The sequence below is a fragment of the Psammomys obesus genome, unplaced genomic scaffold (assembly GCF_907164565.1).
Source record: "Psammomys obesus unplaced genomic scaffold, mPsaObe1.curated_primary_1811, whole genome shotgun sequence".
Lineage (NCBI taxonomy): Eukaryota > Metazoa > Chordata > Mammalia > Rodentia > Muridae > Psammomys > Psammomys obesus.
The window spans coordinates 68,767,433-68,790,147 of NW_026585504.1; the positions used below are offsets into that span (position 1 = coordinate 68,767,433).

At 38.6% G+C, this 22,715-nt stretch overlaps 1 protein-coding gene and 2 pseudogenes across 1 annotated transcript in view; all 3 read right to left on the minus strand.

The window, feature by feature from the left end:
* Positions 1-244: 244 nt before the first annotated feature.
* LOC129672737 (zinc finger protein 706-like) lies at positions 245-624 on the minus strand (annotated as a pseudogene).
* A 3,698-nt stretch (positions 625-4,322) lies between these two features.
* The window catches only part of LOC129673491 (zona pellucida sperm-binding protein 3 receptor-like), a 34,962-nt gene continuing 16,569 nt past the window's right edge, over positions 4,323-22,715 (minus strand). The window contains exons 7-12 of the mRNA XM_055603309.1: positions 21,240-21,437; positions 9,298-9,504; positions 8,783-8,852; positions 7,954-7,973; positions 5,215-5,411; positions 4,323-4,532 (exon numbers count right to left, since the gene is read on the minus strand). Of these exons, the coding sequence (XP_055459284.1) occupies positions 4,323-4,532; positions 5,215-5,411; positions 7,954-7,973; positions 8,783-8,852; positions 9,298-9,504; positions 21,240-21,437 (902 nt within the window). The remainder of the gene's footprint in view (positions 4,533-5,214; positions 5,412-7,953; positions 7,974-8,782; positions 8,853-9,297; positions 9,505-21,239; positions 21,438-22,715) is intronic.
* Positions 8,100-8,596, minus strand: LOC129674906 (fatty acid-binding protein, heart-like; annotated as a pseudogene).

Below are 22,715 nucleotides of genomic sequence, written 5' to 3' on the forward strand. Positions count from 1 at the left end.
TAGCTCATCAATTCATTTTTGTAAAAGGCAAACAATAAGGAAAGTTAGAACAGAATTTCTAGAACCATTTATCCTGTGATGGTGTAAAATCAAAGCACTACTTTATTAAATGAGTTATTTTATACAACATGAACATCAATATAACTACAATTGTAAACAAATATACAACAAGAATAGACTGATTTTTCAGATTTCCAAATCAGGGTATACTGTACATTTACACAGAACTGTCTTTGCATGAAGCCCAAAGAGAACAGCATAGAAACGAGTGTTTCTGTAGCCCCTTTACTTTTGCTGATCAGCAGTTTGTTTAAAAAAGCAGCTGCAGGTTTGTTACCTAAGGTCTGGGACAGTAGAAGAGTCAAAGGTGTCATGAATTCACCTGTAAACAACTTTATGCCTGAACATCAGCCAATTCTGGAGGAAGTGGAGTCTTAGGGTGCTTGCTCTCAAAGTGGTGGTTGAAGGTCTTGGGGTCTGGCATTTGTGTTCTACAAACTGTGCAGGTATCTATATGAAGGCGGCTTTGGCAGCAGCCTTTTGCTCATGTCCTTGCTTCTTCTGTCTAGCCTGCTTTTTGGCATTTTTCTGCTGAGACTGAATCTCCTGCTGTCCAGGAGCCATATCCGGGCTGGGCCAGTCTAGTGCCCAAGAGACCACGCAGCCAGCGGGAAGAGGAGCTGTGCCCCAGAGCAGGGAAGGGTGGAGCCCCGCACTGCTTAAGGACCAGAGCAGAGCCCAGAGAGCAACAGCCAGCGCTGCGCATGCGCAGCCGCACTCCCAGTCTGTGATTGTCCTTTTCATCAATAGATTCTCATTTGCATTTGGAATTACATCCTTGTGATCAGACTTCCTCCACGGGTATCATCTGTGGACTTAGTGGGAAGCTTATTCTCTGTCTTGTGAGAAAGACTTTTCCTAGGAAGACACAACTCACATGTCACCCCAAACAGGGAGCCCACAACAGACCACAGTGCAGATACCACTAAAGTCCGAGTTGGTGGACTAATGAGTATTATTGGGGTTCCTTATAGGAATATGGGTGAGGGGTTGCATACAGGAACAGAAATGACCCACAGGTAGCTGAATTACCCACCACACCAACAGGTGACAGCTCCCAAAGCTGGGACCCTGAAGCCTACTGCACAGCCCACAGGCAGCTCAAGAGGTTGGAGCGTGTTCTTTCCAGGTGACTCTGCTGGCCTAAACCATTTGGGGGGCGTCAAATGACCTTTCCACAGGGGTAACCTAAGCTATCTGAAAACACAGATGTTTACATTATGATTCATAACAGTAGCAAAATTACAGTTATGAAGGGCAACAAAATTACAGTTATGAAGTAGCAACGAAAATAATTTTATGACTGGAGGTCAGGATTTAGCATTAGGAAGCTAATCCTTCTACCTTCTGGAAACTAAACATTTCAATATATGACCTTATGGGGGCATTCCCATTCAAACTACCACAATATCCTAAAAGAAATACAAGAACATTACATTTGTAACCTTGGAGTAGGTGTAGATTTCTCTAACAAGATACAAGAAAATCCTAACCCAAAGGGAAAAAAAATGTGAAAAGGTGTTTTGTGATACTTGAGTGATTCCTCACAGACATGAAAAATCAACTCAGGTAACTTAGATAACATCACATCATTGCAAAATGCTTTTGCATAACCTATACAAACACTCTTGTATATAAAAAAATATAAAAAAAGAAATAATACTTTTGTATGTCTTATGCTTTTCTATATTTCTTACAATATCTAATACAATGTAAATGCTATATTAAGAATTGTTATATTGGGACTAGAGAGGGAGGGTTGGCTTAACCATTAAAGGCTAGGCTCACAATCAAAAAATATAAGAATTGTTACGTTGTTCCAGGGAGAATGACAAGAAAAGGAAATCTGCACGTGTTCATTACAGGTGAAAGTGTTTTTGGTGGGAGAAATAGTTTTCATCTACAGTTGGTTGAGTCCACAGATGAGGAAACTATAAATATGTGGGCCTCAGTGCTTTGCATTAAACTTACATTTTGAATTTATATTTATAGGGATAAAACCTAGAAAGAAAAAAAGACACACCATAGTGTGGAAACAGGTGTCTTAATACATATCCTAGAACACTAGCACAGACATTTATCCAGATTTTCATAAACATCTGGACACTAAATTACAAGTAGATGAACAAGCCAAAGGAAAACTGGATAAAACATCCTGATTAATACTTTGTGAAAAAAGAAGACCTGAAAGTACAATGAACATATGTTGTTCAAGCTCATTAATCTTTAGGAAAAAAAAAAACAAATTAGAAGCTTAATATGTAGCTACTTCCTGCCCGGTATTATTTTCCCAAAGGAAGGAACATAAGAACAACGTTTCACAGAATGCTTGCTTTCTGTGGGTGGGAACACTCTTTGGTGGGACCATTTTGGAAAAATGCTGAGAAAATACATGCATACTCACAGCAAACCAGCAATTTCATTCTTAGATCTACATGGAATAAGAATCCATATATCTAGTAGAAGATTCATGCAAAAATATTATTAGAGGTACACTCATGATATCTTTTATCTTTTTCTTTTTATTAACTTTTTATTTTTTATATTAATTACAGTTTATTTACTTTGTATCCAAGCTGTAGCCCCCTCCCTCAATCCTTCCCACTCCCACCCTCCCTCCCTCATCTCCTCCCTGCCCCTCTCTAAATCTACTGATAGGGGAGGAACTCCTCCGCTTCCATCTGACCTTAGCTTATTAGGTCTCCTCAGGACTGGCTGCAATGTCCTCCTCTGTGGCCTATCAAGGCTGCTCCTCCTTCAGGGATGAGGAGGTCAAAGAGCCAACCATTGAGTTCATGTCAGAGATGGTCCCTGTTCCCCTTATTAGGGAACCCACTTGGATCACTCATAATATCTTATATGGAAAATAATCCAAATGTCTGTCTGCCTCAGGCAAGTAAAATGTGGCATAGCCATAGAGTGCTACAAAACTAAATAGCATTGAACATAAACAAACCTGTAAGAACACTGTCTGGACCCAGCTTCAATTCTCAGCACCTACATGGCAGCTCATAACTGTTTGCAACTCCAGTTCAAGGAGATATGACGCCCTACATAGACATGCAGGCAAAACACCAATGCATACAAAAATTAAAAAAATAAACAAACCTTAACCAAATGTAAAATAAATACATGTGCACAAATGTTTACGAAAAAAGATGAGATTGAGTTTATTTATTTAGTCTGTCATAGTTAGGGCTTCTATTGTGATTATAAAAAAAGTGACCAAATGCAGCTTGGGAAAGCAAAGGCTTTATTTCACTTTATAGCTTAAAGTCTATGAATGAGGGAACTCAGGGCAGGAACCTGGAAACAGGAATCGCTGCAGAGGAGGAATGTTGCTCATTTGCTTGCTCCCTGGCATTCTCATTTTTCTTTCTTACATACCTCAGAACTGCTGGTCCAGGGATGGCACCACCACAAGGTGCTGGACCTTCCCATCTCAATCATAAATCAAGAAAACACCCACAAGTTGCCTACAGACCAGATTACGGAAGCATTTTCTCAATTGTGACCTTCTCTTCTCAGATAAATCTAGATGTGTCAAGTTGACAAAAACAAACAAACAAATGACAGGAAATATATATATATATATATGTGTGTGTGTGTGTGTGTGTGTGTGTGTGTGTGTGTGTGTGTGTGTATACACATATGATTTAACTTTTATAAGACAGAGGAACAGATAAGACTTATTTGTTTTAAAGGGGAGACTAGAAGTCTTTGTAGTGTTGTGGTGTGGAATATGACCAGAAGGTGGCACCAATGAAGCACTGAAGTCCCTTTTCCCTTCCCCATCACCTCCAAAGGAGAATGTTCCTTAAATTCAGATCCTGTTCTGCAGGTACAGACCTGGCAGGCACTGGGCTCTGGTGAGACACAGTGTAACGGCATTCAGTGACAATTCAACAGGAATGAGGTTGGGACAGTCTGAGTTGCATTCTTTGCAAGGAAGAAAAAAAAAGGGGAATGTAAAATTACCTACAGACATGTTAGACAGTGAATTTGCCTTCATATTCAAGTCATATTAGTGTTACATACTGAACAGAACGACAACACAAAAATTTGGTGTTTGATAGTTTATATTTAGCCATTTCAGTGAGTTGAACCAAGTAGGCAATTGAAGCACAATGGCTAATCAACAATGAAATGACATAGTTCTAAAAACAAACAAAAAAACCCACCTACGTTCTGGCCCACAAACTTCTTAACAGGAGTGGCGGTGCTTAGGGGTCAGTGTAGCCAGTGCATGGAGATTCTGTACATTAACCAAAAGGCCTACGTGGCCCCTTTACTTTAACACGTTTAAATGGTTTTTTGGAGACCTTTGTCCACTTCTGTTTCTGCTGTTCTAATAGTTCGATCTCCAGAGACAGCTTGTACACCTGCAGGGCCCTTTTCACATCTTCTGGGCTTGAGAGGCACTGCAGGAGTTTTCTGCCTTCATTCACTACCCTGCAGTCTTCAAGGACCTCCTAAAGGTAATTTAAAGAAATAAGCAGGGCAAGGGTGCAAAGAAGTAGGTAAGAGCTGGTATAGTCTGAGAGGGATTCTTGGCAAAAGTGAGGTTGGTATAACATGGACATAAAATCAGGACAGGCTCTGCATCCTAGCAGGTGTTTATCTGCAGGCCACACCCCCAGGAGGAGGAGGGGGGGAGGAGGGGGGGGGGAGGAGGAGGAGGAGGAGGGGGGGGAGGAGGAGGGGGAGGGGGAAGGGGAGAAGGAGGAGGAATGTGTGTGTATGTACGTGTGCACAGGCTTTCAGAAAGATTTTTGAAGCCCAGGCCAGACTTGAACTTAGGACTCTGCTCCTATGCCCACCTCCTTGTTGCTAGGATTGTCGATATATACCACTACACCTGGCTCTATAAGAGCAGAAAAGCATAGCTGAGGAAGCAAAGACACAGAGCTACAAGGTCTACAGACCTCAAACATGGAAAGCTGCAGTCAGGGTACTAGGTCTAGGAAAGCCTCAATTCTAAAATTCTGGGTCCAGCCTTGGAGCAGAAAAACCTACTCCTTCAATCACCATGCTGCTTCAAGGCTATGACCATGAGTCTGGTAAATTGGGCATCCTGGCAGGAGTCATGTGACAGCATCATAGACTGGGCAGAGCCTTGGGAAGAGACCACATCACAGAATTTATGCCACTCACCAGCTTACAGTGGGGTATATCAGGGTGCCATGTCTTGTTCTCCGAACAAACAATGTTTGGGGAACCAACTAAGTCAAATCCAATATCACATTGAACGGTGACATTTTCCAGTTTAGCATAGTAATCTTTCTCCACAGACAGGTTTCCATTTATGATGAATGGTTTGGGACACACATCATTAGCAGAAATAAAGGGACCTCAAAATTGAATGAAACAATGAAAATTATGAGAAACTTTGCCTCTACCTGCATTCAGGTCCTGAGAAACGTATTCATTGCAATAATAACTATAATAGGTCCTGATATCTATTGAGAAAAGTACTATGCATATCTACCTGCTAAAATGTTGTTGCTTTATAAATTTTATCATTATGCCTCTATGAATTGGTTTCTGCTGTTATTAACATTTTACCAACAGTGAAACTAAGAAATGAAATAATTTTCTAAGTCTCCTGCAGCTCCTAAGTGTTAGAACCTACGCTTTGTATTTCTTCTCATGGCCTTCATCTATTGCAGGTGCTAAGGATGCACTTTTCATTGTCCTCATCTTTTTATATTCCAGAGTTCAACAGAAATGGTGGCTTTTGGGTGCCAGCAAAATGATGAAGGAACCAAGGACACTGAAGAGTCAGTCACATTTTATCTCATCTTCAGTCTACATCAGCTTACCAACCAGGAGCATCATCAGCTCATACAAACAGAAAGACCATGGAAGGATGGTGGCCATCATAAAATTTCAATGCAAGTTTGCAACACCTCATGAACTTGTTATTAACCTTAGAGAGTTCTCTCTCTTGGACACTTGGAAGGAAATGAAGGTTGATATGCAAAGTGTACTTAAGGCACAAAGAGATTCTTAGATCAAAGTTATCAAATCTAGTCTCTAAGTCTTGTAAACAGACACCCAACAACTGAGTAGTAGTGGCTGCTTCTGGAAATGATACCGTGATTGCCGGGCTCAGGAAGTGGAACTAATCATTTTTAATGTCTTTTTTTGCCATTTGTAAAAAGTTTACCAATCATATCTTAAATGTTAAATACGTAAACAAATAAATAGTAAATTTTGGGTAGACCTTAACCAACAGGAAGTATTGCTGTTATCATTTTGTAACTCCGTCTTCCATACATTGCTAGTGGACCTGGTACTACATTAGGGTGGCCAAGGCACCCAATGAAAAGACATGCAAGATACACAGCAAGTTCAACCAAAACATACCCTCCAGCAATTCATACATCTCAGTCTCAAGGTAGGGAGGCATCTGCATGTTGCTGTAACAGAACACTGTACTCTGGGTGATCAGCAGAGAAGTGACTCTGCTTAGATTCTGATTTGTGGAAATCTAAAGGAATGGGTGTTTTTATCTGGTTCCTTCATGCTTTGGTGGTGAGTGTGAAAGAATAAGGCATCTCCAGATGAGATGAACAAACAGCTCATTTCTACTACAGCCCATGCTGGCATAGCTGATTCATTCCCAGGACTAGCACGTATCCATTCATGAGGCTCCGTCACCTTTTACCTTATAACGCTGCTGTGTTAGGGGTTAGGTTTCAGACACATTAGGACAGGAGCTGCGTCTGAGCAACACCCTTCCACCTCTGGACATTAGGACAGGGGGTGTGTTTAAACAACACCCTTCCACCTCTGGACATTAGGACAGGGGGTGTGTTTAAACAACACCCTTCCACCTCTGGACATTTACAAGTTCATGTCTCTCACTCAAAAACGAATTCACTCCCAGTAACTGCTACAAACTCTTACTTGTTTCAACTTAAAAATACAAAGTTCAGAGTGTCATCTGAGACTCAAGGTATGACACAACCTGAGGCAAATTTTCTCCATCTGTGAGCCTGTGAAATCAATTTCTCTGCTTCAGACAGGATGTGTAGGACCAGCAGAGTGAATACATTCTCAACCAAAAGGGGGAAACAGATATGGAAAAGGAGACATGAGACCAAAGGAAAGCTAAACTTCAGAAGGGGAAATTCATTGACTCTTCTTTTTCTTCCCCCAATTACCATACAAAGGAAATGTTTTCCTTATGACATTTTCATACAGCTTTAATTGATCCTCCCCTATCTACTCTCCTTCACCTCTCTCCTCCGTCCTATTTGTACCCTTCCCCTCCAATTTTCATACCATTCAGAATTAATCCCACCAAACTATTTTCATAACATATTTTTCTACTTGTCTCTTTAAATCAGTAGACTAGATGTTCTGCTTCCCAAGGCCAGAGGCAAAACAATCCAATCAGTGGATACTGAAGCCATCCACCTATCCTTAAGGTATAGCTTTTATCAAACTTCTCTAGGCTTCTTCACCTGGTAAGACAGCTTGGATAAAGGAAAATGTTACCATACTGTGTGTCAATAAGCTGCGGTCATGAGGAAGAGCCAGAATGTCTGCTGTATACTGTTCAGGAAACAGTATACCTATAACCCAAATAAGTACTAGAGTATCTCCCAAGTGCCACCCATGGGCTTTATACTGAATGGGCAACGTGAGACATGAACAAATTCTCTTCAGGAGAAATAACAGCTAGAGATATCACATCTGTTAAACAAACAAACAAACAAACAAACAAACAAAAAATATCCCAAGTCTATGTGAGTGTTGACCAAAGGGAATATAGAATGGCAAGTGGTGAAAGAATGTTAATCATATCAATTATAACTCTCAGAGCAAAGATAAGTCACTTCTTTGTCTCTCCTTTATAATATCTTTGAGACTATGAATGGTTACTATTTTTCCCATGATTCTTTCTTATGTCTCATACCTACTTCCTATGATAATCTAAGTAAACTGATAGATTCCAAACTAGCTTTTTTTTTTTTTTTTTTTGCCTTGGCTTTGCTTTATTGACCTCACAGGACCCTTTGAATACAGTTTTAAAAAAATAAATAAAGCACATACACAATGAGAACTGGATCCAGGTGAGGGGTAGCCAGTTGGTAGAGGAACAGCCAGTAACAAGCAGCTAGATCACACATCCTTCTCGCGTAAGTTTGAGTGCTCACCACATTGCCATTGGTGAGAGTCCACATGAGTTTCCCATCACTTAGCTCCCTTGCAAGTGTAGTCTCCTACCCCTCCCACTTCCACACATGGACAAGTTTGCCTCCTTCCAGTGTCACAGTTGACTTGTCCTTTCTGTCACTTGCCATTGTGTCATTGAGCTCCGCCTCAACTGAAAGCTGAGCTCTGTGTTCTTGAAGGTGCTATGTGTCTTTATGATGATAGTCTCCCCTCTCTCCTCAATGATTGTGATAGGCTTGGTCATGCTAGCTACCTGCCTAGTGGCAAAGCTGACACCAAGTGATTTCATGTAGTCATCAAAATTCTGGCTGTCTACTAGCTTCCAGATATCCACAAAGGCATATGCCATGGTGCAATGAGAAAGAAGGCCTGGAGGCACTCAGAACAGCCCCAAGTCATCTTCTTAAACTTTGCTTTTATATTAACCCAAACTATGGCATGCAATAGACTCTGTCATGTTGAGGTAAGGAATCATTCATAGTAAGATATTCACATTGATGTATAAAATATTTTCAATGTCTTACCATTATCAGACAGATACTTATTGTTTTTAATGTTTATTTCTGGTAACTGTGGTGAGGTAACAGCAAGAAGGTTTTTCAGGTCTGAGTCAGAACAAGAAAACAAAAAGGTTGATGTCAGTCACTAGGACTGAAGTCTTTCTTCTTCATAACAAAATCTCCCACTGTTCCATGTTGAAATAAGCCAGTCTTTCCCCATTGATGTACAAATACAGAGACTTAAGAGATTGTCTTTACTTTACTAAAATATGGGCCGTAGTGTTAACAGATAACAAAATGATACTGAAGGATTTTATTCAATGTGTTATGTCTTCTGGCAAAGCTTTTGAAAGCCTTCTTTCCAGTATACCTTGATCTATGACTATCAGTGGCCCTGATGGTGCTGGGATGAATATATGCGATCTTCTGCATCGTAATTATTGGAAGAACAATTGCAAACTCCCTTATCCTTAAGAAGATTACTCTTCATAGAACCACACAAAAGCACTTGAAATATTCAGGAAATGATGAGGACAAGTTCCTTCAGTACTCTTACCCTCTTGACATGATGGTATTGCAGGGCCCCACTTTCCATCTGCTTGACATGAACTCCTTCCATCCATAGACATAGGGTAAGAACCTTCACCACAAATATAGAAAATATAGTCTCCATAGGCATAGGTGCATATACCAGTGAAATCTCTCCTTTCACTTACAATTTTGATTTTCTCCATATTTGGTGTTGGGCAGCATATCCCTGGGAGATAAAAAGAGATTCACCTGTTTCACCCTATGGGAGAGACACCTTTGGAGGAAGTCTTCTTTATGAAAGTCTATTTCATGAAAGACATTACTATTCAAACTCATTGAAACAAGATAGAATGTCACTTTCAGGAAAGAGGAAGAATTACTCAATAGGTAGGAAGTTTCCCTTGAATAAAGTCTAGAAATATTCAATGAAAAACAATACAGAAATACACTCAACAATTACAACACTACATAGTCATCAGTAGAATATATTTAACTTGTTATAAATATGATTTGAAAGAAAAAAGAGGAAATGCCAAATAAAGGGGTCAGAGTAAGTCTTTCTTTGATATTTTCCTCATTAAAACATATAGTTTGGGCCTGGACAGATATCATACAGACCCTAAGAGAACACAGATGTCAGCCCAGGCTACTATACCCAGCAAAACTCTCAGTTCTCATAGATGGAGAAAACAAGATGTTCAATGACAAAAACAAATTTCAACAATACCTACACACAAATCCAGTGTTACAGAAGACACTAGAAGGGAAAATACAACCCAAGAAAACTACCTACTTTCAAGAAATCACAGGAAATAATTAACCTCATGACAGTAAAACAAAAAGCAACAAAACACATAACCTTATGACCACATCCAACATCAAAATCAAAGGATCTAACAGCCACTGGTCATTAATCTCTCTCAACATCAATGGACTCAACTCTGCAATAAAAAGACACAGACTAACAGAATGGATGCATAAACAAAACCCAGCAATCTGTTGCATACAAGAAACACACTTAAGTCACAAAGATAGACATTACCTGAGGGTAAAGGTTTGGAAGACGGCTTTCCAAGCAAATGGACCCAAGAAGCAAGCAGGAATAGCCATTCTAATAGCTGGCAAAATAGAATTTCAACCAAAATTAATCAAAAGAGATGGGGAAGGACACTTCATAGTCATCAAGGGAAAATTCCACCAAGAAGACATCACAATCCTGAACATCTATGCCCCAAATACAAAGGCACCCACATTTGTAAAAAAGACATTAATAAAACTTAAACCACACATAGATCCCCACACATTAATAGTGGGAGACTTCAACACCCCACTCTCAACAGAGGACAGGTCAACCAGACAGAAATTAAACAAAGAAACAATGACTCTAACAGGGGTCATGAATCAAATGGACCTGACAGACATCTACAGAACCTTACACCCAAACACAAAAGAATTTACCTTCTTCTCAGCACCTCATGGAACCTTCTTTAAAATAGTCCATATAGTTGGTCACAAAGCCAGCCTCAACAGATACAAGAAGATTGAAATAATCCTCTGTATCCTGTCTGATCACCATGGAATAAAGCTGGACCTCAACAACAACAGAAATAGCAATAAGCCTAAGCACACATGGAAACTGAACAACTTGCTACTAAATGACAGCTGGGTCAGGGAAGAAATAAAGAAAGAAATTAAGGCCTTCCTAGAACTCAATGAAAATGAAGACACAACATACCCAAACTTGTGGGACAGAATGAAAGCAGTGCTAAGAGGAAAGTTCATAGCACTAAGTGCCTTCAAGAAGAAATTCGAGACAGCTCATTCAAGCAACTTAATGGCCCACTTAAAAACCCTAGAAAAAGAAGAAGCAGACACACCAAAAGGGAGTAGAGGGTGGGAAATAAACTCATGGCTGAAATCAATCAATTAGAAACAAATAAAACAATTCAAAGAATCAATGAAACCAAGAGCTGGTTCTTTGAGAAAATCAACAAGACAGACAAAACCTTAGCCAAGCTATCTAAAAGGCAGAGAGACACCATCCAAATCAACAAAATCAGAAATGAAAAGGGGGACATAACTACAGACACTGAGGAAATTCAAACAATCATTAGGACTTACTTCAAAAGTTTATACTTAATAAAATTTGAAAACCTAAATGAAATGGACAATTTTCTTGATCAATTCAACTTACCAAAGCTGAATCAAGACCAGGTAAATCAATTAAATAGTCCTATATCCCCCAAGGAAATAGAAGCGGTCATCAAAAATCTCCCATCCAAAAAAAGCCCAGGACCAGATGGTTTCAGTGCAGAATTCTACCAGACCTTCAAAGAAGAGCTAACTCCAATTCTCTTCAAACTATTCCACAAAATAGAAACAGAAGGAACATTACCAAACTCATTCTATGAAGCCACAGTCACCTTGGTACCTAAACCTCACAAAGACCCAACAAAGAAAGAGAATTTCAGGCCAATCTCCCTTATGAACATTGATGCAAAAATACTCAACAAAATACTTGCAACCAGAATACAAGAACACATCAAAGATATCATCCACTATGACCAAGTAGGCTTCATCTCAGGTATGCAGGGGTGGTTCAATATACAGAACTCCATCAATGTGATCCACCATATTAACAAACTGAAAGAAAAAAACCACATGATAATCTCCCTAGATGCTGAAAAAGCATTTGACAAAATCCAACATCCATTCATGTTTAAAGTATTGGAAAGATCAGGGATACAAGGCACATATCTAAAATAGTAAAGGCAATATACAGCAAGCCTATAGCCAACAGCAAACTGAACGAAGAGAAACTTAAAGCAATGCCACTGAAATCAGAGACAAGACAAGACTGTCCACTCTCTCCATATCTCTTCAACATAGTGCTGGAAGTCCTTGCTAGAGCAATAAGACAGTTGAAGGAGATCAAGGGGATACAAATTGGAACAGAAGAAGTCAAATTATCACTATTTGCAGATGATATGAGAGTATACCTGAGTGACCCTAAAAACTCTGCTAGGGAACTCCTACAGCTGATAAACACCTTCAGCAAAGTGGCCGGATACAAAATTAATTCAAAAAAATCAGTAGCCCTCCTGTATACAAAAGACAAAAGGGCTGAGAGAGAAGTTAGGGAAACAATACCCTTCACAATAGCCACAAAGGACATAAAGTACCTTGGAGTAACCCTAACCAAGCAAGTCAAAGACTTGTATGAAAAAAATTTCAAGTCTCTGAAGAAAGAATTAGAAGATATCAGAAGATGGAAAGATCTCCCATGCTCATGGCTTGGCAGGATTTACATAGTAAAAATGGCCATCTTACCAAAAGCAATCTACAGATTCAATGCAATTCCCATCAAATTACCAACACAGTTCTTTAAAGACCTTGAAAAATCATTCTCAACTTCATATGGAATAACAAGAAACCCAGAGTTGCTAAAACAATCCTCTACAATAAAAGATCTTCTGGAAGTATCTCCATCCCTAATCTTAAGCTGTACTATAGAGCAACAGTTATAAAAACTGCATGGTACTGGCATAGAAACAAAATGGTGGATCAATGGAACCGAACAGAAGACCCAGAAATAAACTCACACACTTATGGACACCTGATCTTTGACAAAGATGCCAAAACCATACAATGGAAAAAAGATAGCATCTTCAACAAATGGTGCTGGTCCAACTGGATGTCTACATGTAGAAAAATGAAAATAGATCCATACTTATCACCCTGCACAAAACTGAAGTCCCCCCCAGCGATGCACCTACTCCAACAAAGCCACACCTCCTAATTTTTCCTAAGTAAACTGGGGCCCAGTATCCAGACATATACACCTGTGGGGCCATTCTCATTTCAACCACCATGTGTATACCCGGAACCACCATTTTACATAAAAAGTGCCTTCACAATCAATGTGTTAAAGCAGGTCTTCAACTTGTGATCTCCCTTCCCCAGCAGGGAAAGTTGATATGGATACATAAAAATATATACATACAGAGATATACACATACAGAGATTTCTGAACATAGGTGCCTTACAAAGAAAGAGAGGTGCTGATAAATAAATAATTGAAGAGAGAGAAGGCTGATAAATAATTGAAGAGAGAGAAGGCTGATAAATAATTGAAGAGCGAGAAAGCTGATAAATAATTATGGAGCCAGTAATAAAAATCTCTCCTATCAAAGGGTGGAACAGATCCAGAAGATTCCACTTATACCAGTTCTTGGATTATATAAGAGGAGTTAAATACTATTACTGGTCACAGATAATATTATAATACATATAGAAAAAATTCCAATGATTCAATTAAGAAAGTGTTAGGAATATCAAGCAAATTATAAATTAATAATGGTTCATATTGTCAGTTTGCTAGGCCTTGTAGTCTCCTAGGTGATAAATCTCTACTCACACCTGTGAGAGATTATTTGGATAAGCTCAGCCTTTGAGTATGTCTGTAAGAAATTATATAGATTAGATTTAATGGATATGGGAAGACACATTGTAAACATGGGTAATACCATGCCATAGGCCATGGCTGAAGAAAAGGGAAATAAAAGAGCACTAGCATTCGGGACTATCTGGTTCCTGCCTACGGATGAAATGTGGTGTACTCTCTATAGACCTGCAAACCAAATAAACCTTTCCTAGCTTCCTGTGTTGCTTTCATCAGGCATTTTGTCTCAGCAATCAGAAAACTAAACAATCTAGAAAATTGGTACTAAGAAGTAGGGCTTTTGCTGTTATAATGTGAGTGTACTATATTTTGGGTTTTAGAACTGGTTTAGTTTGGGTTTTAAAACTGGAAACATGGAAGGGTTTCATGAACCATCAGACCCAGATCTCTGTAAACAGAACTTTAAAAAACATTATGGTGGGGGATTGTAAAACCAGAATGTCAAATTCAGGCTTTGGAGGACAGTTTATTATTAAGTTTCAGAGAACAACCAACAACTATATTGGGAACTGGGCTAGAGCCATTCATTTGCTATCCTAGCCAAGAACTTGGCTTCATTCTCCATGTGTCTTGAGAACTTGAATGCACCTTTGGACTCTACTCACCATCCCAGACTGAACTGTGGGCTCCAAAACAACACGACTGGGGTGGGAGGAAATCCCACTGTGGGGGAACGTCAGGCCTGACCTCAGGACACATAGCTAATCCCTGGAAAAGCTCCTGGGTCCCACAGGCTCCAGGCTGTAACCTCCTGCCACACACAGGAATGCTGCATTTACCTGCCACTGATTATTGCTTGGATTCCTTCAAGAACAACATCTTCCTGCCGTGGGGATTCTCCCCATCCCAGGATTCCAGCAGGCACCAGAAACTAACAGCCAACACCTGAGATAGCCAGATGGATAGAGGCCAGCATAAAAGCACAACCAACAAAAGCCAAAGTAAATTAGCATCTCCAGAACCTAGGGACAAGTAGTCCTGGACACCCACATAAGTGAAATTCAAGAAGATGACCTATGATGATCTATGATTATGAAGAGGATAATGGAGAAAACAAATAAAATGCATAAAGACATAGATAAAGAAAAATCAAACAAGTTATGGCTATCCATAAAAAATACAGGAAGATGCAGCCAAAAAGTTTGTGGCCTTCAGATAGGAAATAATTAAATCACTGAAAGAAATAAAAGAAACAGAAATAAAACAAACAGGTGAAGAAATTGTAGGAAAACAGGAAAATACAGTCAGACAGGTGAAGGAAATCAACAAAATGGATGAAGATCTGAAGATAGAATTGGAAAATTTAAAGAAAACACAAATGGAGGAAATCATGGAGAGGAACAACTTAGGGAAGAAAACAGGAACTACAGAGGTAAGCATAACCAATAGACTACAAGAGATGGAAAAAAAAATCTCAGGTGTGGAGGATACAATGGAAGAAATAGGTGTATCCATCGAAGAAAATGATAAGTCTAAAAATTCCTGACAAACCATCCAAGAAATCCAAGACAACATGAAAAGACAAAACCTAAGAATAATAGGAATAGAAGAAGAAGAAGATTCCTGTCTACAAGGCCCAGAAAATATTTTCAACAAAATCATGGAAGAAAATTTCCCCAATTTAAAGGAGATGCCTATAAGCACACAAGATGCCTTCAGAACACCTAATAGATCAGACCAGAAAAGAAAACCCTCCCACCACATAATAATCAAAACAATAAGTATACAGAACAAAGAAAAATTACCGAAAGCTTCAAGGGAAAAAGACTAAGTAGCATATAATGGTAAACCCATCAGAATCATACCTGACTTCTCAACAAAGACTATGAAAACCAGAAGGGCATGGAAGGATATCATGCAGACCCTAAGAGAACACAGATGTCAGCCCAGGCAACTATACCGAGCTAAACTCTCAATCATCATAGATGGAGAAAACAAGATATTCAATGATAAAGACAAACTTAAACAATACCTACCCACAAATCCAGTGTTACAGAAGGTACTAGAAGGAAAAATACAACTCAAAAAAGTTAAGTACATTCAGGAAAACATAGGAAATAAATAAACCCACTACAGCAAAACTATAAGTAGCCAAGCACACGAACTATACCACAACCAACATCAAAATAAAAAGATCTAACAGCCACTGGTTATTAATCTCTGTCAACATCAATGAACTCAACTCTCCAATAAAAAGACACAGAATATGGATGTATAAACAAGACCCAACAATCTGTTACATACAAGAAACACACGTAAGTCACAAAGATAGACATTACATGAGAGAAAAGGACTGGAAGACTATTTTCCAAGCAATGGACCTAAGAATTAAGCAGGAGTGGCCATTCTAATAGCTAATAAAATAGACTTTCAACCAAAATTAATCAAAAGAGATGGGGAAGGTCACCTCATACTCATCAAACAAGAAGACATCACAATTCTGAACATCTATGCCCCAAATACAAGGGTACCCACATTTGTAAAAGAAAAATTAATAAAATTTAAACCACACATAGATACCCACATATTAATAGTGGGAAACATCAACAACCCACTTTTAACAAATGAAAGGTCAAGAAAAGAGAAATTAAACAAAGAAATAATGACTCCAAGAGAGGTCATGAATCAAATGCATCTACAGAACATTTCACCCAAACACCAAAGAATTTACCCTCTTCTCAGCACCTCATGGAACCCTCTCTACAATAGTCCATACAAATGGGCTCAAAGAAAGCCTCAACAATTACAAGAAGATTGAAACAATCCTGTGTATCCTATCAGACCACCATGAACTGGACCTCAACAACAACAGAAATAGCAAAAAACCTATGCACACATGGAAACTGAACAACTCTCTACTGAATAACAGCTGGGTCAGGGAAGAAATAAAGAAAGAAATTAAAGACTTCCTAGAATTCAATGAAAATGAAGGCACAACATGTCCAAACTTATGGGACAAAATGAAAGCCGTGCTAAGAGGAAAGTTCATAGCACTAAGTGCCTTCAAAAAGAATTTTGAAACATCTCATACAAGCAACTTGATGGCTCATCTGAAAGCCCTAGAAAAAGAAGAAGCAGACAAACCCAAGAGGAATAGACTGCTGAAAATAATCAAACTCAGGGCTGATATCAATAAACTGGAAACAAATAGAACAATCAAAGAATTAATGAAACCAAGAGCTGGTTCTTTGAGAAAATCAACAAGACAGACAAAACCTTAGCCAAGCTAACTAAAAGGCAGAGAGAAACTATCCAAATCATCAAGATCAGAAATGAAAAAGGGGACATAACCACAGAAACTGACAAAATCCAAACAATCATTAGGACTTACTTCAAAAGCCTATATGCCACAAAATTGGAAAATCTAAATGAAATGGACAATTTTCTGGATCAATTCCACTTACTAAAGCTGAATTAAGACCAGGTAAATATATTAAATAATCCTATTTCCCCTAAGGAACTAGAAGCTGTCACCAAAAGTCTCCCACCCAAAAAAAGCCCAGGGCCAGATGGTTTCAGCACAGAATTCTACCAGAGCTTCAAAGAAGAGCTAACACCAATACTTTTCAAACTATTCCACAAAATAGAAACAGAAGGAACATTACCAAACTCATTCTATGAAGCCACAGTCATGTTGATAGCAAAACCTCACAAAGACCCAACAAAGAAAGAGAATTCCAGGCCAATCTCCCTTATGAACACTGATGCAGAAATACTCAACAAAATACTTGCAAACTAAATGCAGGAGTACATAAAAGGTATCATCCGCTATGACCAAGTAGGCTTCATCCCAAGTATGCAGGGGTGGTTCAATATATGGAAATCCATCAATGTAATTCACCATATAAACCAACTGAAAGAAAAAAAAAAACCACATGATCATCTCCTTAGATGCTGAAAAAGCATTGATAAAATCCAGCACTTGTTCATGATTAAAGTCCTGGAAAGATCAGGGATACAAGGCACTTACCTAAACATAGTAATGGCAGTATACAGCAAACCTATAGCCAACCTAAACAGAGAGAAACTTAAATCAGTCCCACTGAAATCAAGTCTCTCCATATCTCTTCAACAAAGTTCTTGAAGTTCTAGATAGAGCAATAAGACAACTAAAGATCAAGGTGATTCAAATCAGAAAGGAAGAAGTCAAAAGTATCACTATTTGAAGATGATATGATAGTATACCTGAGTGACCCCAAAAATTCTACCAGGGAACTCCTACAGCTGATAAACACCTTCAGCAAAGTGGATGGATACAAAATTAACTCAAAGAAATCAGTAGCCCTCATGTATACAAAAGACAAATGGTCTGAGAAAGAAATTAGGGAAATGAAACTCTTCACAATAGCCACAAAGAATTTAAAGTACCTTGGTGTAACTCTAACCAAGCAAGTCAAAGACTTGTACGTAAAAAAACTTCAAGTCTCTGAAGAAAGAAATAGAAGAAGATATCAGAAGATAAAAAGATCTCCAATGCTCATGGCTTGGCAGGATTAACAGTAAAAATGGCCATCTTACCAAAAACAATCTACAGATTCAATGCAATTCCCATCAAAATACCAACACAATTCTTTACAGACCTTGAAAGGACAATTGTCAACTTCATATGGAATAACAAAAAACCTAGAATAGCTAAAACAATCCTCTACAATAAAAGATCTTTTGGAGGTATCTCCATCCCTTATCTCAAGCAGTACTACAGAGCAATAGTAATAAAAACTGCATAGAAAAAGACTGGTATATCAGTGGAATTGAATCGAAGATCCAGCAATAAACCCACACACCTATGGACACCTGATTTTTTACAAAGATGCCAAAACCATACAATGGAAAAAAAGATAGCATCTTCAACAAATGGCGCTGGTCTAACTGGTAGAAAAATGCAAATAAATCAATATTTATCACCATGCACAAAACTAAAGACCAAGAGCATCAAAGACCTAAACATAAAACCAGACACACTAAACCTGTTAGAAGAAAAAGCAGGGAAGAGCCTTGCACTCATTGGCACATGAGACAACTTCCTGAACAGAGCACCAACAGCACAGGCTCTAAGATCAACAATCAAAAATGGGACGTCATGAAACCGAAAAGCTTCTGTAAAGCAAAGAACACTGCCATCAGAACAAAACGTCAGCCTATAGACTTGGAAAAGATTTTACCAACCCTCTATCTGACAAAAGATTAATATTCAGAATATGTAAAGAACTCAAGGAGTTAAATAGCAACAAATCAAGTAATCCAATTAAAAGTTCGGAGCTAAACAGAGAATTTTCAATAGAGGAATATTGAATGGCAGAGAAACACTTAAAGAAATGATCAACCTCGTCCTTAGTCATCAGGGAAATGCAAATCAAAATGACCCTGAGATTTCACCTTTCACCCATCAGAATGGCTAAGATCAAAAACTCAAGTGACAACACATGCTGGAGAGGATGTGGAGAAAGGGGAACCCTCCTCCACTGCTGGTGGGAATGTAAACTTGTACAACCACTTTGGAAATCAATTTGGCACTTTCTCAGAAAATTAGGAATAGTGCTACCTTAAGATCCAGCTATACCACTCTTAGGCATATATCCAAAATATGCTCAAGTATACAAGAAGGACATTTGCCCAACCATGTTCGTAGCAGCTTTATTTAATAGCCGATCATGAAAACAATTCAGATGTACCTCAACTGAGGGATGGGTACAGAAATTGTCCTACATGTACACAATGGAATACTACTCAGCAATTAAAAAAACAAGGAAATCATGAAATTTGCAGGATAAAGGTAGGAACTAGAAAAGATGATCCTGAGTGAGGTATCCCAGAAGCAGAAAGACACACATGGTATATACTCACTTATAAGTGGATATTAGACATATAATATAGGATAAACATATTAAAATCTATACACCTAAAGAAGCTGAACAAGGAGGAGGACCCTGGGTAAGATGATCAATGCTCATTCAGAAAGGCAACGGGGATAGACATCAGAAGAGGGAGAAAACAGGAAACAGGACAGTAGCCTACCATAGAGCCCTCTGAAAGACTCTACATAGAAGGGTATTAAGGCAGATTCTGAGACTCATAGTCAAACTTTGGGCCAGGGCAGGGAATCCTACAAAAGACCTGGAGGAGACAGTAGCTGTACAAAGAGAGCAACAGAGCCAAAAATCTGGGCACAGGGGTCTTTTCTAAGACTGATACTCCAACCATGGAGATAACCTAAAACCCCTACACAGATGTAGCCCATGGCAGCTCAGTGTCCAAGTGGGTTCTCTAGTAATGGAAACAGGGACTGTCTCTGACATGAACTCAGTGACTGGCTCTTTGATCACCTCCTCCTGAGTGGGAAGCAGCCTTACCAGGCCACAGAAGACAATGCAGCCTGTCCTCATGAAACCTGATAGGCTAGGGTCAGATGGAAGGGGAGGTCCTCCTCCCCTATCAGTGGTCTGTGGGAGGGGCATGGGAGAAGAAGAGGGAGGAATGGGAGGGGGCTACAGCTGGGATACAAAGTAAATAAATTGTACTAAATAAAAATATATTAAAAAATAATAGAATTAAAACTGCTTAGTTCGTGTGCATTAAAGCTTGTTAATATAATAGAGTCTCAATTATTTGTGTAAAAATGGAATAAGAAAGAAACTGATAAACAAACCCAGTTTTATAAAAATAACTTTAACAGAGATGATGATACAAAAAGACTGAAAATACAATATACTATCCTGTTATATAATTACATGTCATAATATCGAGTGCATTACTGATCAGATTTACACATTAATCTGCCTTTAAAGGATACTTAAAATCTTGAAGAACAGAAAACCTAAAACTAAGCCACGCAACACAAAGCAAACTTAAATAAGCTCTGAACTATATTGGTATGAAAATATAAAGACAAAATACTGATAGCCGTAAAGGATTATTTCATAATTATAAAAGGCTACATAACGTCAGAAAAACATACCATTTCAAACATGTGCACTTCTATATATGTCATCCCAGACTACCAAAAAGAAAAAAAAAAAAAATTTAAAACTAAAAAATAGAGCCAGGTGTGGTGGTGCACACCATTAACCTAGTACTCCAGAGGCCGGAGGATCTCTGTAGTTCAAGGCCAGCCTGCTCCACAGATCCAGTTCCAGGACAGCCAGGGCTACAGAAAGAAACACTGTTTTGAAAAACCAAAAACCCCAAACAAAACAAAATAAAAACCCTAAAATACAAAAGAGAAACATGTTATCAAATAAGTCTTCTTCAGTAGAATTGATACATAGATTTCTAATGTCACAATCACAGAATTAGAAGTAATTGATAAATATACAACTTTTAACTAATAATCACAAAATAATGAATATTTTCAAACATGCACTGAATTTTTACAAAAACTATCCCTATCCCATGTAACGGAACAGGCCCCAGGAAATTTAAAAGACTGTGCTTAATGCATTCAATAGATAATTTAAAACTTACATGCACTTGGTATCTTTTCCAGGTTTAAGTCCACTTACTTTCACATCCTCTGGAAGGCGACCATGTCTGGTTTTCCCGACAAGTCACAAAATGGGATTCATTTGAAGCTGACTGGTAGCCATAATTGCAGTGGTATTTCAAATTGGTCCCAATTTCATATACTTCAGATTTTCTTAAGGGAAAACCGTTTTTGTCCCAGGAAGCATTGGGAATATCTGGTAGGTTAGTACAACCATCTAGCCATGAAAAATTCATGAAGAGTTATGTTATTGGAATTGCCATAGGAAGCCATGAGAGCGGCACTTAAAACAGCCATCACAGCTTGATTTAGCAAGTGTAGCTCATTGTGATGACCTGCACATATTTGTGCTTCAGAACCCACTTCCTGGGTTTCCCCACAAAAGTTGTTTTCAGTGTATTAAAAGTACCCAGTGATTAAAGGGTTAACAGACTAAGCTTTCTGCCCTTCTTGGTGACAGGATAATTTATGACATCAAACTGTCTAACAGTTCTCTTACAGCTCCGACTACTAATGTAATTTGGGCATAATTATCTCTTACTAGGTTAGTAAATTATAATTTTAGTATCTTGTGCTATTAGAAAACAAAAGAAGGGTCTGGAGAGATGGCTCAGTGGTTAAGAGCACTGGTGCTGTTTCAGAATTCCCAGCACCACATGGTGGCTTACAACCATCAACACTGGGACCGGATGTCCTCTTCTGGTGTGCAGCTGTGCATGCAGATAGAGCACTCACATCCATAAAATAAATAAATAAATATAAAAAAACCAGGAAGAAGGAAAACATGTTAGTGGAATGTAAGACTAATGAAGTGGATAGAGAAGAAGCAGCGTGGACATTATGCTAAGCTAGATGGCTAAGACAGTTAGGAAGCCTAAGCAAGGTGCAGAGGGCCCAAACTGCAAAAAAATTAAATTAAATTAAAAAAGATGAAGATGAAGTACACTTGATAATTAAAGGTCTTTTAATTTTCTCATTGTAATGCTAATTTATGGAACCATCAGGATTACTGCTGGGGAGGTTGTCAAAATTAAGATCTATTAAAAACTGGCTTGGCTATGTGTCTGAGCTAGAGCTAAATGTCACACAAAGATTATTGATTTTTAAAAGAGTTGAGGTGTGCTTCACAATATTTCTGAGTTTTTAAAATGTCTTCTCATTTGCAAACACATGTGCTGGATAGCCTCTGCCTTACAACAGCAGGAAGTTTTATTTACAGAATTAATTCTCCCCAGAACATTCATATACACAACTGCTTACCCAAACTTCTATCTTACTTGATTCAGTCAATTAGATTAGGTCTCTTCTAAGTTTAACTCAGAATACCTATTTCTTTCATTATTACTTCCTTAGGACATACTAAGCTCCAGATAATTCTAATTTTAAAACTTCATATATAAAATACTATTTGAAATGAAGAAGACAAAAAATTTTTTACTGGGTCTTAATGATTAATAGAGTCACATGATCCAGAAATCTATTTCTCAGTGGTTCT